The sequence below is a fragment of the Thermobia domestica genome, chromosome 10, assembly GCF_964235325.1.
Source record: "Thermobia domestica chromosome 10, izTheDome1.hap1.1, whole genome shotgun sequence".
Taxonomy (NCBI): Eukaryota; Metazoa; Arthropoda; class Insecta; order Zygentoma; family Lepismatidae; genus Thermobia; species Thermobia domestica.
The window spans coordinates 114,107,771-114,127,570 of record NC_137463.1 but is presented as its reverse complement, the minus strand read 5'-3'; the positions used below and the strand labels follow the sequence as shown (position 1 = coordinate 114,127,570).

General features: G+C 34.0%; 1 protein-coding gene across 2 annotated transcripts in view; it reads left to right on the top strand.

The window, feature by feature from the left end:
- The window catches only part of fmt (phosphatase 6 regulatory subunit 1-like protein fmt), a 91,088-nt gene that overhangs the window by 25,999 nt on the left and 45,289 nt on the right, over positions 1 to 19,800 (top strand). For both annotated transcript variants that reach the window (XM_081728463.1, XM_081728462.1), the window contains exons 8-13: positions 1,218 to 1,328; positions 5,037 to 5,202; positions 9,106 to 9,258; positions 14,207 to 14,338; positions 17,738 to 17,802; positions 18,582 to 18,786. In XM_081728463.1, coding sequence (XP_081584589.1) covers positions 1,218 to 1,328; positions 5,037 to 5,202; positions 9,106 to 9,258; positions 14,207 to 14,338; positions 17,738 to 17,802; positions 18,582 to 18,786 — 832 coding nt within the window. The remainder of the gene's footprint in view (positions 1 to 1,217; positions 1,329 to 5,036; positions 5,203 to 9,105; positions 9,259 to 14,206; positions 14,339 to 17,737; positions 17,803 to 18,581; positions 18,787 to 19,800) is intronic.

Sequence of the window (19,800 nt, the reverse complement as noted above, 5' to 3'; positions counted from 1 at the left end):
CTTTTAAATCCAGACTTACTTTTTAAAAAAGAAAATACATCTGTCTTAATTTTTTTCTGTTCTATCCAATATCTCGTATTTGCCGAAGCCGTTAAAGTATACATTATGAATTCATTCAAGAAAAGGCCTTACAAGAATTGACATTCCGACATCCATATAGAACAGCAAACTGACTACACCATGGTAAGATATGGAATTGGCGATTGCCATGTTCTGAACAAGATCGACGTAGAAAATGACCATATGAAGACCAAACTGAAATGAAAGGTGCTTGCAGAACGACAGAAACAGAAGGAAGATTCTTCATGAGCAAATAATGTTTGTCAACAAACATTGAAGAACCGTCGCTGCATTCGAGGGGGATAGACATTTCGGAAGTCAATAAGATCACAAAAAATTCGACGGATGCTGGTTCTAAGAAAACATTGCAAAGAAGAAAGTTTCAGTGGAAACGCCGTCTGATGAAAAGGAGGGAAGTGAAAATTGACAAAGTGAAATCTGAAACACTTTGTAAGTCAACAAGAAAGCGATTAACAGGATATATATAAAAATTTATTGTACAGCGATCTCCGAAAGTTAATATGCAGTTTCCATTTGTTTTCTTCGACGCAGTGTCGTACTTTATATATATATATATAAAACGTATAGTAACTTAGTCCAACAAAATCTTTGTGACGACCTTAGTAATAACCTGTGGGACTGTGATAAACTGTGCAAACTAATTTTCCGTTTCTTGACTCTGCTTCATACTGTAGTATAAATTATTTTTTTTAATAGCAGTTTCTTCTAAAATGGAAATTTAGAATAAATAAGAATAGAAATTTATAGCGATCTGTATTCTGTATGGCAAGTTGTGAGGATATTATAGAAGAATTTAACATCACAGTCGATGTAAGAAAGTTGATACCAGTTTAATAAGCTGTAACTATATTTTCAATCTCTTCCTTCAAAATCGCATTTTAGTGTTAGGAGATTATATTTAAACTATTGTTGGAAATTAAAAATTGCGATCGTGTACAAGTTAGCACGACTCTCGTCTTTCATAAGTTAATCATCCTGTATTCGGTATGTGGTCCTTCAACGTTTTATTATTATTATTATTATTATTATTATTATTATTATTATTATTATTATTATTATTATTATTATTATTATTCAAATTGATCGAGAAATCAAGTTTCTAGTTTTAAGTATTAACAATATTTTTCTTTTTTCAGCCCGGATACTGTTACTCAGTTATTGAATCATATGTTTAGTGGTGAAAAAAGTGAGAGTTGTATAGTTGGAGGAATTTCAATTCTCCTAGCCTTAATAGATGTTGGGAAAAGGTAAGTAATTCAGCGTCATTATTAACAGTTGTTCATGCAGTTTAAAAAGTAAGTTTTTAGTTGTCAGTAAGTTCTGTGAGTTTACTGTATATAAGAAATTCATCAGTATTGAAATATCCTATTAGTAAGTACATATAAGGGATCTAGATTCGGAGGAAAAAGAATTATCCCTACCAATACTGTAGAAAGACTTAGTGTCAATAATGTTTAATGCAGGACGACAAGGTTGAAAATTTCGTACCTTGTAAAATCAGTGCCTTAAGCTATGTCTTTATGCTGAGTCACAAGCTTATTATAAAAACAAGTAAACAGACCATAGTAGAAGCAACAAAAATAATCTTGACGGATTTAAATAAGATAAAGAAAACAGTCTGAAAGTATCATTACTTTTGCTTCACTTATATGTATCTAGAAAGCGTGTCCATATGAAACATATCACTACAAAAAAATGAAACATGCAGGCCAACACATAGCAAAACATATGCTCAAAAGAGAGCACAATACGCAAAGGTCAAAAGTGTAACTGATATTGGTGGTTAGTAGTTACCATAGTGGTTGAGACAGGCATTCCACTGCTTCACCAGGAGTCGATTTCAACTGAGCATTGAACCTTTTACCTAATTATTGCTGTTAACACTTTCCTCTTGAAATTTTTTCAAGGGCCCGAACAAGTGGAAGTCGCACGGAGTCCAGACTGTAAGATGGGCGAAGCAGAATCTTGTATTGTGGCCTGGGCGTGAAAAACCTGTCGTGTGTCCCCGACCTTCCTGAATATTAGTGCCCGATCTTTTATAGTTGTCTTTGATACACTCTTTTTCCCTATTCATTGCACTCCTTCGCCTGAGAGTTCCACTGGGGTTACATACCTCTGCTGATAAGTATTGAATGTTAAAATAATGCCAAATAATCAGAACACACATGCTTTCGTATTGCAGTACATTCGATATTTCAAAATGGTAATGGCAAATTTTGAAAAAGATTCTTTAGCCATCGTTTCAACAGTTCATAACTTAGTATCTTAATATTTAAGCAATACTAGTATTTGGCAGTAAATATAAATCTAATTACAGTAACTCCGAGTAACTACAGTAAGTAATGCATTTCGTAAACCGTTACGTAACTTGAATTTTATGTAAGTCGAATTTGTAAATTCTAAAGTACAGCTTCGTATAAAGCTCCAACATATACTATTATTGTACGTATGTATACAATATTATTTACGTAGTATTATTTTATAAATGAAACATGGCGTAGCTATATTATTTTGATATAAAAGTATGGAAATATATAGCTTATGCAAGGTGGATCATTTATCTCGATACCCCTTGTAACTTTTAAACTAATGGTCAGAAAACACTGAAAATTTATACCTATCAAATATCGGCAAGAGGATATTGCTTCTTGCACTCTGTGATACCACAAAGTTAACAATGTAGCCAACTCAACATCTCAAATGGCACTATTGTATTTGGCACGTTGTATTTTTTCAAATAGCACTACATCAGGCTATTACATATTTCAAATCTACATATTAGAAGAAAATTTACAATATTACCTTTATTATTCAATGTTGCAAATTAAGGACACTACATTATCACAAACATATCTAAATTTTGGTGGCGTCTGCAGTAGTAATAACGCAAATGGGACTGATAAGTACCTCATCCAATTACATAGAGAGTTTTCATTATATGTAAAGATCACAATGCTGTTTACAGTAATTTATCTCAAATCGTTCTGGAGATATTGTAAAAACTGTTAAAGTTTACAACACTGCTTAAAAGGACGTCATTCCGAGAGGATGTCATTCCGTCATTACATCTATCAAAAAGTATTGTCGTAATGTATAGAAACAAAGTAAAATAAAAATTGTTTTAGAAACTTCTCACTAATACGCCATTTTAAGCAATAAATATAATTTTACCATTTTTTCATATGTCTCGAATGGTTTGAGATATCAAATTGTTGTAAACGCCATTATGATCCTTATATCTTCTGGAAACCACGTGTCTAATTCAATATGATACTTATCAGAACATCTTTTCGAAATAAAATCTTTTAAAAAAGTGAAATTTTTAATTCCTTGTAACTTTATTTATATACTTGCTCGAAATACGTCATATGATGACCGTAGTATTCCACATTATTATTTTGAATGTACATTGCCTTTCGTTTCATTTTCATTATTACTGTTGTAGAAGCCTCCAAAAATTGTTTGTTTTTCTATGTTTGTGATACTGCAACGGTTCATGGCAAGTGTGATATTGTATATTTTCGTTTTAATTGGAGATTTGAAATATGTAATAACCCCACTTAGTGTCATTTAAAAGAACACAACTTTGTGTTGAGTTGACAACATTGTTATCCGTGTGATATCACTTCATTATATGCCAATCAATGTCCTAATACCGATATTTGCATAGTACAAAATTTCAGTGCTGTTCATTCTTCAGTTTAAAAGTTACAAGAACGTACCAAAATAAATGGTTCACTTGGTATATAAAGGTTGTTTTGTTTCGTATTTATTCCTTTATACAGAAAAATGTACAACATGTTCCAAAATCATTTGAACGATAGGAAATCGTTATATGAGCTCTATAGACGATTAAAATTTTATTGAAATAATTTCGATAACATCCTCGAATCTTATTTGACACAGTTGTAACAGTTTCAAATTCTTCCGCTAGTTGGCAGTGACAAGTTACAGGATAGCTGCCTGTGGTGCAGATGAAGATGGTGGTCCTACATTTTCACGTTAGTCAGTCTGTTCTGCATGTTCAACGTGAGGTACAAAATGTCGTAAAGAACCACCATCAACCAAGCAACTCCATTCGCAAGTGGTATCAACAGCTCAAAACAACAGGATGCGTTTGCAAAGGGAAGTCGTGTGGTGGGCCTTCCACGTCTAACGCAGGTGCCGAGAGAACTCGAGCTTATTTTCAACGCAGCCTTCAAAAGTCTACAGCGAGAGTAAATTGGGAACTTCAAATGTCTCGGATAACTGTTTGGCGTAATTCGTAGTGTATAAACATCTACAGATATATCTCTATCGAGTGTAAATTTAACACCTAATGATCACACGTTCCGCAAAGAATTTTGTGAGTCATTGCAGTAAATGTGCAGTGACGATGATCTTTGAACAAACTGTGTTTTAGTGCTGAGACTGCATTCCATGTGACGGGAAGAGTGAACAAAGAAAATGCTCATACTTGGACTGAAGAACTTCACGAAATCGTTGAAATTACTGAAACAGGTCTGGAGGTGAATTGATATATGCAGAGTAACAGAGGGGATAAGATTGGGCATTTGTGATACAATTCTTACTACTAAATCTTGGACAGTTTAGCACTTACGTGTAAAATTTTAAATATTTTGTAATTGAAATCATTCAAATCATTTTGAAACACTGTGTCGTTGCATATTACAGTGGATGTCAAAGACAGAAAAGCTGCCAACCTGTTCATATGCGCTAGTGGTTGTAACTTTCGAGACAGTACATGACTGAAAATTGACGTGTAAGTCGTTTGCTCGCTGCCTATATTTCTTGTGGGAAGATAAGTTCATTCCTGATTTTTCCCACACAGAAGAATCCCGCTAATAAGGAAATTGAATTAAGGAAATTAGTGTAGTTGATAGGTTTAAAAAGTAATCTTTTGTAAGACACTAATATTACAGTTTTGTTTTAACTGAAGCTTGTTTTTATTACAGTGGTTCAAATGTCGACACATCCAACACAAACGCATGCAACAATAGTGGACATGATGAAAATGGATCAGGCGAAAACGAGCGAGTGTCCAATACAGTGTATAGTACTGTGATGTCAATTCTTCCAAGACTGAAGGATCTACATAACTTGTTAATAGATCCACCACATGTGAGTAGTTGTATTTTTTTTTTCTTTGTTTAAAATGTATTAAACAAGAAGACGGTAAAGTTAACCGAGGACATCAGTGAGAGCATGCAAAACGTGGGTACACCAATGCAGCGTTATAGGGGTTGTATGCTTCACTGAATTGTGAGACTGTGAGAAACACTAGTGAACGGGAAGAAAAACACGTCAAGCATTCAGTAGGGATGTAAAGTCAATGCAACGACATGTTTAACATATTCAAAAAGAGTAATACATTTCATTCCGTTCACAAATACACTGGACTTTGCAGTATGTGTCCTTCAATTCAGCTATTTAACTGAAATCTGTATATCGTTATACAGTATAATGAATTGTAGGTACTCTTCACCATGGTAGTTTAATTTATATCCATACACTGCAGTAAATTACAATTTTTACATGTGTATGTAGTGATAAAAAATGTAAACAAATTGACAGGCAATGTTAAAAACTATACGAAATGTATTGAAAGTGTATAATAATCTGAATCGCATCACATCGTGTTTATTCCCGATTGAGTATCTGAGTGTTTTAAATTATATTTTTTTTGTTTTCAACGAAAACAAGTGCAATATATTTGTACGTGTACATAAATGAATCATTCGTTGATATCATTGAAAAGTAACATGTGAGGACATATTTTTACCATTTTTTTTAAAATCACAGAATGGGAATTTGCAGTTAATGCTCTAAATCAGTAGCCCGGCAGGAAATTAATTAGAAAATTTAATGCAAAATTTGTAATAATATATAACTTGGTACTTGCGCTGATTTAACAGGGTGTCTACTGATACTGGAAATACTTGAAATACTGGAATTTAATTTTGATACTGGAAATACTGAAAATATACTGGAATTTTGATCCACATCCTGAAAATATGAAATTTACAAAAATTATCATTCTTTATAATCTACCTTGTATTTTTGAACTGCGAAAGTCCAGAATAATAACAATCTTGCATTATAACTAGAATAGAATAATTTACAATTATTTATACAAATGATTAGATAATTCAAATAATGCTCTTGGCTTACTATATCAGGCCTGCGAGCAGAGTGTCTACGGGATATGGAAGTCATGAATTAAGGTTGTCGGTCAAAGGAAAGTAGTGAAATTCATGAAAAGAAAAGTGACTTTATAGAACAACAATACTTATGTAATACAGTAAATTACTGAAACAATAGATTGTGATTTTCCCTAATGATCCGGCGATAAGACGTGACGCCATCTCTCTTGGGGTTGCAGATAGTCACTAACTTCCCCCTTTCTACTAATATTGTGTTCAGTTTCCGCTTTTTTTTTATTTTATTTTATTTTTTTTTATTTTCAATACCCCACATATAATAACAATGAATGCATTATATTATATGCAATACTTCAAGTACAGTATATAGGTTGCAAACTAGTCAGTAAAGTCAATAAAATGTATGCCCAAAGATGGGAAACTGAGGACCAGTTTTAATGTTTGGTATGGATGTGGCACATTGCTTGTGTAAAGATTTCAGCGCTTTCGTAAGCAGCTACATATATCTAATCATTTGTATTTCAGTGAAATCAAGGCTACCTAATTTATTAAAAAATAAAATATTCATTTGATGGTGAAGCAATTACAAACCTGAAATCATCAAGAGTGTGATTATTCCTAAAAGAAAAAAAAAACTTTTTAAAAATCATTGTATTAGGTACTGGAATTTTGCTTATATTTATTAGGTACTGGAATTTTAAAATTGAAACTCAGTAGACACCCTGTTTAACAGAAGATGATATAAAGTTTCTTCGTTCAAGAGATCTAATCTGGTGTCGTACCAATTATGAGAAAGTATGACGACGAAGTATGTATGGGTAGTGAGAGACCTATCTACTCATCTTCATAGTGTCCTTCCTTAAGTGAGGTGTATAAGTTGCTATAGTCTAAAGGAAGAATTAAATAAAAAAAACTGAGGAAGAAATACGTAAATCGTTGAATTTATGCCATAAAAAATTGGATGACAATTAAAATCTACTGAAAAAGTAAAGTGAAATCCTACAATCATGTATGGAAACAATTGATGATCTTAAAAGCGAAAATGTAAAATTACAAAAACAAATTGACAAGCTTCAAACACAGATGATTTGGACCAGTGTAGTAGACGTAATACGCTAAAACTTCATGGTATCCCCGACATACTATATATATATAGATCGATGCATGTCATACATTAAAAAAAATCCAGATCAAAATTCCGTGGGTATAATTGTAAAGTTTGTAAGAAGAATCGGCAGAAATAAATTTCTACAGAGAAGGAAAGTAAAACATAACTTGAATTGTGCAGATATTGGGTTTTCTTCTGCATTCTGCAGACCATTTATATTATAAATTTAGAGCTACTGATCTAAGCACACTGATTCTATTGTTTAGTTTTATGATCTTGACTCTTCCGATCAGTGCAGTGCTTGAGACAAATAATTATTAATTCATGTTATAAATTTATAATGTTCTTTGATTATATACATTATTTGTGAGTTATCTCATATTTGGTATTGTTTCTGTTTATCAATTACGATGTAGATCTATCTATTGATAATTAGTTAACTGGTTGTCTGTGGTTGTATGTTCCTTGTGTGACAAAAGTACAAAAGTAATGAACTCATTTCCTTTTGTTTATTACTAAAATGGCTTACACATTGAGATGCCTACGAAAAGGACATTGGGTGTATGACAACCATTTATGTCATGACAGTAACGAATTTAGAAAACCATATTTTCCACAGCCTCCAAAGTTTGTGAGAGATTAATGAATAAATACGCTTACTTCTATTAGAGTCTGTAAACGAATAAAATTATCACATTCGGTCACGCGAACAACTACAACACATCCGTGGAAAACCCTTTAACAAGCGAAAATTGTGATACGGAATAAATAAATAAATAAATAAATAATAATAACAATAAGAAAAATAAAAAATGTGACTTTTTTACATTATTGTTGTAAGTTGAACACATTTCTGCGGCTTTCGTTGACAGAGTAGAATAATGAGATTTCGTTCCAAACCAAAATAGAGCGACCTGACACGACACACTGCAAGATTAAAGCCTGGTATTCCAAGTCCTATGATGTCTCGAAATGGCGGCGGTAACTACCTTTGCAGTCGCATGTCTTAGTTGTTGATGTCTTCAAAAGACTACCATATATATAAATAAACCAAGAACGTAATGCGTAATTGCTCTTAAAGAAAACACCTGCATTGCGATTAGGATCTCTTACAAGAAACGTTGGAGATCATCGAAATTATGGTTTGTAAATCATTTGTATTGTGACAGAGATGTTGACCATACGCCCAATGCTGTTTTTCACACAGTCTTCCGTGTGTAGGCTTTTCATATCTATAAAAATGAATTCATAGGTATGTATAAATATCACTTAGGTCAGAATAAATAATAATTCTTCATGTCCTTAGGACTTAGGTAGAAAACATTGTTAATATAGGGTGTCCAAAAAGTAGTAAGCTTGTTTGTTTACTTTATTACTGAAACTCTTCAATGCTCTATCTATAAAAATACCAATTAGAGCATTGAAGTTTCAGTAATAAAGTAAACAAATAAGTTTACTACTTTTTGGACACCTTGTATTAACAATGTGTTCTTCGTAAGTCCTCAGGACATGAAGAATTATTATTTATTCTGACCTAAGTGATATTTATACAAGTCTGAGAGTTTCTCTTGCAGTTGTAATATTCAAATAAACTACGACAGAAATGTAATAGTTTACTTCATTCTATATAAACCTGCGAACAGTCATCCATAAAGAATTTGTAGCACAAATCTGTTGTAATTTATGTGTTAAGAATTCAAAATAATATATATTTTCTCCCTAGTCACATACTAAAATGTAAAATTTACTTTCTAGAAACCGCCTATTAGAACTACTATAGAAACATTAGATCCACCATTAGGAACAACAAGGCTTCAGGTTGCAAAATTAATTTCTGCCTTAGTTGCTACAAATGTAAGTGATGTTAATAAGGAACTTGCCAATTTAGGTACGGTGGAAGTGTTATTGGTAAGTTTTATTTTTATACTTTAAGTTTTTGTTTTTGTGTGTGTTTTTATTATTAATTTATGTGGGTGGTTATATCTTTCACACGAGACAATGTTTCTTTTCGGGTTTCTCCTCTGTCCCGTGTTAAAATGTATAATATGAAACATTCAGTTGGCACAGTTTGATCCTACTTCATACTTTAATTGACCGTATTGAAGCTTCTAAGTTGTAAATCTTAACAAAATAGATAAATTCATTACTTCCATTGTTCAGTGTTAACACAATGTATAAAACAACAGCTACAAGCAAGAAATTGTACAGAACTCCTTAGTTAACCTTTAAATTCAAGACAACAATCCATGTTGAAAGTGTGTCGCATATACATATTCTTTTCATTATTTTGATAATTGTTTAAAAGATAACACCACCAAACTCTGGAAGTTGATTCGTTACATCAAATAAAAGAAAAAAAGTTCCAGTAAACACGAGTTATAAACCTACCCTTTCAGACTTATAACCGCCGAAAAGCGAAAAGTCGTGTTTTAAAATGCCTTTGCTTAAAAACTACAGGACCTATAGCAAGCGGTTCATGGAATTAAACAGAAATAGTATGCGTTCTATCTAAATATCCATGTTTCACAATCTTCTGATACTCTCACAGCGAGTACTCAATTATAGAAGTTTGATCCGTGTGTGTGTGCGATTTTAAACCTTCACCCCTACTCACAGAATCATCCGATTCGAATGATTCAAACAGCACGAAAACGCCAAAGGCTTCTAGTATCGCGCCAAGCGCGCATGTACGTAGTGTGTTCATCATGGCTTCCAAGGTGAACCGGTTTTTGAAAGTTAACGACGCAAGCACTCTTCCTCGTCGAGTTTTCCGTGACACAGATTCAAAAATAGTGCAGAGAAAACGGATGTGTATTGGGATCAACAATTATCAAGAACATAATTAATCGACATAAACACGACGTTCCAGAACTTCGTTCATTCAGTGAGGGGAGTAGAAAGCGACTGTGTACTGCGGTCACTTCACCTGTAGCTCGAAAGTTTGGCAGAATGGCCCTGTGGGAAAACCTTCCTACAAAACATGTGATGACAAGACGATTGCACGTAACACAATCAACTATAAACCACAACTTACATAGCAAATTAAAGCTTCGAACGGTGTTTAAAAGTAGTGGACATGTACGGCCTATCGGAGAAAGGAAAAAGACCAACTGACGTCATCTACCGGAGGAAAAGTGGAAATTTGTTGCCACAGACGATGAAGCATGGATTTATCTATCAGATTGTGGCAAAAAGTCGGGCCACAACGTAGACTTCACTAGACGCAAAAACTTGTGCTCACTTATCCGACAGTTCAAAGCACGTTTCTCAAAGGGATTTCTGGTTGTCGCGGGATACTGTTATGAAGGCAAGTTAACGATTCAGCAGCTGCCTAGAAATTGCAAAATCAACTCTACATTTGATTACCAACACATTATCACACCAATTTATACGGAAGATCTGCTCCTTTTGCATGGAAATGAAATAAATCAAGTCCGTGTGCATATGGATAAGGCCTCATCACATCCATTCTACAGAGATATTTCTGCAGCAGATGGTAGCAGACACCAGCCTAAATGCTAGTCCCTTCCAGGATATACCAGTGAAAAGAGCACATGCATCTCGTCGTGTTACCAATGTCTGTAGCCTCTGAAAAGCCTGCCAGGAGTAGGAGCTTACGATTCCCGTTTCTGTTTTTCAATGGAACCTCCTATAGTGGAGGCAATGGTACAGGGTTATTGCCAAGACACAGAGCGCTCATATTGAGAGCAACCGATTTTTTTTTTTTTTTTATTTTTTTTTATTTATTTATTTTTTATTTTTAAAGGTGAGACGTCAATATCAGACACACAAATAGATCAACCTTCTGCAGTACTCTTAAAAGTGTATCCCAGTTACCTCAGCTACTCGCATTGGAGGATTCTGGAATATGAATATTTAGATAGAGTGCATATTGATTCCTGTGAATTTCCATAAACTGCTTGTGATACATTCCATAATTTTCAAAACATGATTTTTCGCATTATCAGCGGTTAATATCTCTGAAAGGAGACGTTTTCCGTCGCATGTTTATTAGAATTTTTTTTCTTATTTATTTACTTGGTATAAGGAATCATCTCCCGGAGTTTGGTGGTGGTATTTTTTCGCAGACTATACCGTTCCCGTAATTGGAACCCGGTCTACTGATCCTTCACTTGACCTCTTTGAATGCAATATTCACTGGACCGCAATGGTTACTCTTAAATGTAAACTGGTCACATCATTCTTGTATTTTGAAATAATAATATATCATTTAAAAAAAAAAAAAAAAAATCGGTAAATCCTTTGTAGTTTGTGAAGTTTACCCAAGACAAAATAATAATAATAAAAAAAAATATTTTATAGACTTCTGTGAACTGCGAACATTAAAAGATGGGTTCATCGGTTTTGTCGGGTTTGCATATTCGTAAACTATGAGCTTTAAATTAATAAGAAGATAGAAAGATGAGTGAGTAGATTTCATCCTCATTCCAAGGGGTAACAGGTAAAACCGTAACAGAACTATGTTCTGTTTTGTGGCCTACCTTGTGAAGGATAGACTCGCCGATTTCAGATTCCCTTATAAGCTACATTAGGAATTGCGAAAGGAAAACTGGAAAATTATTTTAACTGTCAACGTTTCAATAAATAAATAAAATACAATATGATAAAGGCAACAAATGTGTACTCATTTTTAAGACAAAAACGTAAAAAGAAAATCGGTTAACCAGTTTATTCTCCTTATGTATTCAGGTGCTCGAGGAAGCTACATGCTTTATATTTTCTTCAAAGGCTTTCCATACATTATTCACTGTTCATTTCAGCGTCCCTGAAAACTATTGATTTGACGTTAATATTAATCGTTTTCGATTGTTGTATTAGCAAAGCCCGTTTTCCCTGTCACAAAAGAAGAAAAGCAGAATAAATCACGTCAAGCATCGCCTTTGACGTTGACTGTCAATTCCTGGACCAGCTTATATGCCCGTTCTTGATTAAACTTGGGGTGTAATGTTATCTGGACTATCACCAATAAGCTTAGCAACACCGGAAAGTATGGATTGGTCACTAATGTCGGTCATTTTAATATTTTTTTTTCACCCCATCTCGCACCCCTATGGTGATGAGGCTGAACTTAAACGGCATCGGTAGTATCACTATTCATTAGGGTATCTTGAAGAAACAGTCTTTTAGAGTATTGAATTCTAATAGTACGGAAAGTTGCGTATTCGGATGCCAATAAAGGTGAGAACTTTGAAGAATATCCTATATTCAATCTTCAGTTCGCGCAAATAACCGGAAACACCAAATATTTCTTTAACGCTTTTCAGCGTTGCAGTTAGGGTTTGCGGTTATGGCCTAAAGTTAGCGAATTTCGGTGAAAAGTTAATTTTTTAAAGACTAATATAGATAGATAGAGTTTTGTATAAAAATACATACAAGTCCTGTTTACCCATTTGCTCCAGACGGAGAATTTACATATTCAAATTCGAGATGAAAACATTTTCTTGCAATTTTCCGTCCATTTCTCAAAATTATTTTTGCTAAAACGTCCCAGATCTCACCATTTAGAGGATACTGCAATTCGAGCTCCATCGACGCCCTATCCGATCATGAAACTATTCAGGGCGTGTTATGTTATGTTATTCACCAGTATCTGTCAAGAGCGTTATTTTGAAATATAATTTTCGGTCGAATTTAGGCATAAAACAGTGCAATGTTGTGCCAATATAGCAATCTCGATGTTACATTTTCCGCACACTTCTGGCTGACGCGCTCACAAGTTCAACACATACTTCCACTATTTGAGTGTGACAGAGGGAGTTTGTAAATCCAAAAGACATACTGAGTTTAATTTGGGAAAATAATAAAAATATTTTCTGTTATCAAGCTTTCCATTACTGGATGGGATGACAGCTTACATTTAATCCATCCAACCGACTCTATGTAATCCTTAGCGTCAAAATGTATTATCAAAATAAAAGTAAGGCATACGAGTTGTAACAAATTACTCATTCATCTGTTGATTCCTATCTTTCAGTCTTTTCTTATATCCCAATTTTCGTGTGTATCGCAGCAACTATCGTTACCAAGATGTTCTCAGAATGACGGGCAAAAACGTTTCTCGTACTGAACTGATGGGTTCAGTCATTTCCGATGGTGACATGTGCACCGGGTCTTACAAATGTTTATCTCTCAAACGAGTCCTACGAATGAACTGAAACTTCTAGCTACTTATACTTTATTTGGTTCAATATTAATTTGAGTCGGAAGCCCGAGTACACATTCTCCATTTAAATCCCTATTCTATGGGTGGGATCCCGAGCACGCTTTCGCTGAATGCAACATATTTTTTTTTTTTTTTAAAAAAAAGAAAAAAAAGCATTGCTTTGCTATCTATGGAGTTTTCGTTGTACTTTATAGAAGCTTTAGGCTCTACTTCCTACCTAAAATAATTTAAGCTGTTTTTTATTCCTGAAGAAGCGTATTCGAGAAAAAATACTCGAAATATAAAAACAACAGTAGTTTATAATGAAATATGAAAATGTCAGTAGCATTTTATATTGAGTACAATGTATTACGTTCCATTAGCAACTAAAAATTAATTTATTTTGTAGATCTTATTAATTTAAGATAATTTTCGTTTTAAGAAATGTTGAGATATGAGACAATATGCTGAAATAATTTAATGTTACCTAGCAGCTTGAATCAGTAGATAAACTTGTAAAGAGGACGATAAAAACCGTTAGTAGAAGATAATAGATAGTTTGCAGTAAAACCTTGAGATTTTACTACATTTAACTTAATAAAATTTGATTTAATATATGCGTTTGATATCTTTTGAATCAATGTAATTTAAAAAAAGGTATAAAATAAAGTTAAAATTGCAATTCTTTTACAGGATTTGTTTTTCAAATATACTTGGAACAATTTTCTACATACCCAAGTTGAACAATGCATTGGTTTCGCTCTTAATTCAGGGGTAAATGTGATCTGTGGAGAGGATTCCGATGAAAATACGTTGTTAACACATGTAAGTATTATGTTGCTTTTAAAAATATTCAATCAGAGTCACTTATATGATAATAATGCGAACTTTTGAGTGAAACACAGTTACCCTAAGTAATACGCCATTGGATCATCTTTAACCTGTATTACAGCTTGTATTTTCCGACACCGCAATGGAAAAGTAAGCTTGCCTTCACGTTACAATGCCGTCAGTGCATATACTTGTAGATTCCTACTCGCTAGAGGAGTTTCCTTTTCCAGTAGGTAGGAACAACTGGGAGATGGGCTTCGACCCATTTCGAATTGGGTGTATCCCATTACCGTCTTTGGAAAGGTGTTAATAACCCGTAGAAATCGCTGGAGATTTGTTATAAGCAGTGATAGTGTTTCTCCAGTAAATCGTTCCAACCAATTATTAATCGGTATTAGGACAGTAGTCTTCTGCGAATGACACATGACCTGATTACCCACTCCATTCTTGAATGAATGGCGATGGGGTCATTTTAAGATATCCACCGTAGTATAGAGTAGGTTCAACGTAAGGGAGCTGCCGTAAGCACGTTCATTATTATCTCAAACTTGCATTTGAGAGTAGCTTTTATTCGTTGCGGAATTCTGTGAATCGTTTTCCAAAGGAATCATGAATGATTTTTCATCAAGTGGAACGCTCAGTTGCGTTAGCGTTGATTGTAAAAGAAATCCTTATCGTACTCGCTCTGAAACTTGAATTAGATGTTCAGGTCGGATTACTGTGCAAAGTCAGGGGAGGTGTTTAAGTTAATTCTGATGTTTCTCTAACCACGCGCGAACAAGTCTGGCTGTATGTATTTGCGTATTGAAATCTTTCTTGCAAGAATGCGTTATTGTTAACAATATCTGTACCATAGGACGCATCTAATCTCTTACAATATCCACGTAAACATACCGACTGTCAATAGTTAGTCTTTTGAGAGTAATAATCAGACTGACGGAATACCATGAAGTTGTGGCCCACTCCAGTAAAGAGCCACCACCATGTTTAACGGTAAGAAGTATACAGCCCGAAGCATGCACACCTTTGGACGTCCACCGTAGAGACAATGCAAAACACATAATTATGAGAAAATTATAGCAATTTACCGTAGTGTATTTCAAATGTGAGTAGTATATATGATAATTAGTAACTCTATTTCATTATGGAAATTAGGTTTGTTTTGAAGAATAAGTATAAGAATATTATTTGTGTAGTTCTTAGAAAATGTAATTAGTAAATTTCAGTGTTTGACCAGATTTGAAAGTTCAGCGCTTTCGGAAGAAAGTGGAAAATTAAAAATGGTAAAAATCAAGGAACTTGGTTTAAACTTTTGGTACCGTGGCCCGGATGATGTCAGCAGATAAGTGTAGAGATTCAAATTAATAAGCATGAAATTAAATTCCAAATATGCTAAGTAAACTACTATAATTTTCTCATATTTATATACGTAAGTGCATACTGTATAGGAAAACCTTAACATGCTAAGGGGAAAGATGTTTTATCACACTCTCTTCCAATTATGGGTAGTCCAGGTTTTCGGTTTCCGCATAATATTTATCACACTGCAACGTTGATCAGAGCTTTCGAAATAGCAATCTTGCTATGGATATTGAAGTTACGCTATTTTTCCGACTGTGATTATAGGAAGAGATGCCAAATGTTGATGGAGTTCCCTAGTCAGTTATGTCGCAATAACTTTACCGTTCTTTGTGACGATTCTTCAGTGTTTGGCGATTTTTCTCAGATTTTATTTCTGTTCCGATTCCCCTTCTCTGATGATCCCTCGTCACGAATTTTGTATTCCGTCATCAGATTGGAGACGGTTGCTCTCGATACACCTAATACGTTGGCAGTCTTAGTTATACTTGCACGAACTCGGAGAGGTCTCCAGTTTCGAACCAATAACGTTTAACCTGTTGCACACACGGGTCCATACTGCACTACCTCAGATGCTCCTCATCATTAACTAACTTAACTCTATGTCCTATGAAACCCGTAGGTTCAATACCGCGTTCACATAAGCTCTCCATTGACTTCTATCCGTAGCCAGCTGGATTCAGTTCCTACTTTGTATTCTTAATGCTGCGAGGTCCATCTTAATATTATCCTCCCATCTGCTGCTAGGTCTTCCTAATGGTCGTTTCCCAATTGGACTTTCAGTTAAAACTTTGAAAGCATTCCTACTTTCTTCCTTTCTAGCTACATGACCTGCCCACCTGAGCCTCCTAGATTTGATGACCCTAACAATGTTTGGTAAACCGCATAAATTATGTAGTTTCTTGTTATGAAGTTTCCGCTATTCCCCATTCCCGTTCCTCTTGGGTCCGAATATTCGTCTAAGGATTTTCTCAAATACTTTGTCTGCGTTTTTCCCTCAGAGCAAAGGACCCTGTTTCGCAACCATACAGAACAACAGGCATGACTATCGCTTATATATTTTAAGTTTCAAATTCTTCCACAGAATTCGCGACAACAAGATATTTTGAACTGAATGATGGCTCGACATTTAATTTCTTGGTGGATATGCTGTTAATATTGATCCTAGACATTCGAAAGTATTATTTGATATTTTAACACATCCATAATCTGCAGTATTACGATCCTGACGAGCTTCCATATATTTAGTTTTCTCTGCATTTACTTCTACAGGGTGTCTATCGGTCACGAAAGTCATGAAAAAATCACGAAATTTAGTTTTTGGGTCGAGATTTTTTTTATCTGTATAAATATAAGTATGGACTCGAAAATTTTGTTCTATAAAACATCAAAATTCACCACCAAAAATGTCTATGGTCGGTTTTAGACGCTAACAAATCGCAAGCAAAGCACGCTTCTATCGCATGCATGAAAATTCGACCCAGTTCGTACCCACATTCGCTCTTGAGAATGTTAATATTTTATGGTTTGGGAAAGAAAAGGTCACGAAAAAGTCACGAAATTTCATTTTGGAATTTTAGTAGACACCCTGTTCTAAACCCATGTCTGCAAGCTTTATTTCTTTCTAATGTTCTCTTATCATCCCCTATTAAATTTACATCCTTACCATTATATTAAAAAAAAAAAAAAAAAAAAAAAAAAAAAAAAAAAAAGTGCACGAATGTTTAATATTACTAACCTACAAAGATTAAATATTACAGTGTATGGTTGTTTTCATTATTGTGATATATATATAATGGTGATATGTAGATTAATTCACCTTTTGAGGTAGTACTGTTTTTTTTTGTTTTTTTTTTTATTATTATTATTATTATTATTATTATTATTATAAAGTCATGAAGAAATTTAATTATTGAAGTGTGGTAATACTTTAAACACTATATAGTATTACTTAATACTAGTATTGTTTATTGTATTTGTAAATGTAATTTTATGTTAATAATTTATCGTTTAATGTATATTTTGTATTTTCAGATCTTTTCGAAATGTAAATTAATTCAAAGGATCGTAGATGCGTGGGATGAAAATGACAACCAGCAGTAAGTTTTATTTATTATTGTTACTGTATATTACTTCCGAAAGTTAAACTAGTTATGAAATCGGTGATCCAGTATTTGTTGGAATGTGGAGTGGTGAAATAATTCAAGTGAAAGAACTGGCCGTTATACCAACTAGGAATCGAACCTCGAACTATCATAAACTTTGCATTTGAAAGATATAATAATGTAAGTGAAAGGTCTGGCCACTAAACTGAGTGAAAGTCGAACTCGTGTCACTTGGACGGTTGTTGTACCACCTAAGTTACAGTGACCACAATTTTCTTGTCATTTAAGGTTTATTCCTCATCCTCATCTTGACCAACCATGTGCACCCCATATGAAATATTGAACGTGTATGTCTGATAGAATAAAAGAACTTTTGGGCATGTTTCAATAAGCCGGATTAGATTTTGAAAACAATAAATTCATTCAATTCAGACATTCGGTATTTTGTACTCAAGTCAGTGTTTAAATCATTTACAGAAATTTACGACAAAATAAGTATTTACAATAATTTCGGGGTTTTTAGATTTGGTATACTACAATAATAATGTTAGTTGAGTTCAAATGACATTTTGACATGCAGAATAATACTACTATTTTTGTAAGAGTTTATTACAAGAAAATAACGAAAATTCTATTGAAACATCGGAAATTAAGATTTTAGTTTAAGATTTTTATCACACTCTTTCATCTTGTAAGCTGTTGTAGTGTGCAACTGTAACGATATCTTGTTCAGTGCCATTCTGTAGTTGCTGATTCTTTCTTTATTTTTTCAGGGCTAAACCAGGTGGACAGAGAAAAGGTTATATGGGTCATTTAATAAAAATTGCTAATCATATAGTTCAGCAGTCTGAGAAAAGTCCGTATTCAGACGTGATAAAAGAACAAGTTAGTAATTTACCTGAAGATAGGAGTTCCAAATGGGAAACATTTATATCAAACACGCTTCCAGAAATCAACAAGAAACATGCTATAGCCTTGGTAAGTAATGCAATATTTTATGCTTTATCATGAATTGAATCGTAAGTGTGAAGTAGTGCAATAAAATAGATAAAAATTGAAAATTGATTGAAATAAGTACAAGATTAGCGCAAATGATCTCGCTAATTTCGTTTACTGTTGTTGGTTGGTTGAATTAGTTTAGCCTCCCGTTCAGTAGCAAGGCTATATGAGATATGGAGCTACAACTCAATGTGAGATCCGAAACACATTAGCTTCCGTCGGGAATCGAATCCGAGACTCGCACCGAAGACGTGTACGCTAACTGTATAGCCACGAGAAAGCTCTTTTTTCCAGTTGTTAAAAATACAAGGCGTGTAGTATTGAAACATAATAGCATAACAAGAAAAACTCACGAAGTGTCGCTTTAGTTATCGTGAGAGGTCTTATCGCACCAGTTTGACCGCCAGGGATATACTTGTGATAAATGGAAGTGGTAGAAGAGGAATATATACTACAATGTTTTGCGCTTATACTACAATATCTTAACCATTGTCCAAAGACATTTCTGTAAACGGTTGTATGAGGAAAGATAATACGCGATTGGTATTCAAAATTTACATCAATTTGAATCAGGTCTGGTCACCTGATATCACCCCTTGTGACTTTTCTTTGGGATTTTGTCAAAGAAGTATTTTATGTACCATTCTTGTCAGCTCATCTTTATAAATTAGTAATTAAGCGTATGGAACATATAATAATATATAAATCAGAAAGAATGTTCCTTTTGATGACCTGAAAAAATGGTTTCGTTCAGCTGTACATAGAATTTACCAAAATACTCCACCTTCTATAGATGGAGTTGGCTACCGTGTTGACATCTACCGCGTGATTAAATGATGTCATATTGAGTACGTGCAACTTCGTAGGTTTTTGTTTTCATGCTATATGTTTCAGTACACTACGTCTACTCTTTTCAACAGGCGAACAAAATCAGAGAGATCATTTGTATTAACCCTTTATTATGTGGTTGGGTACTATGAATAACAGTAACAG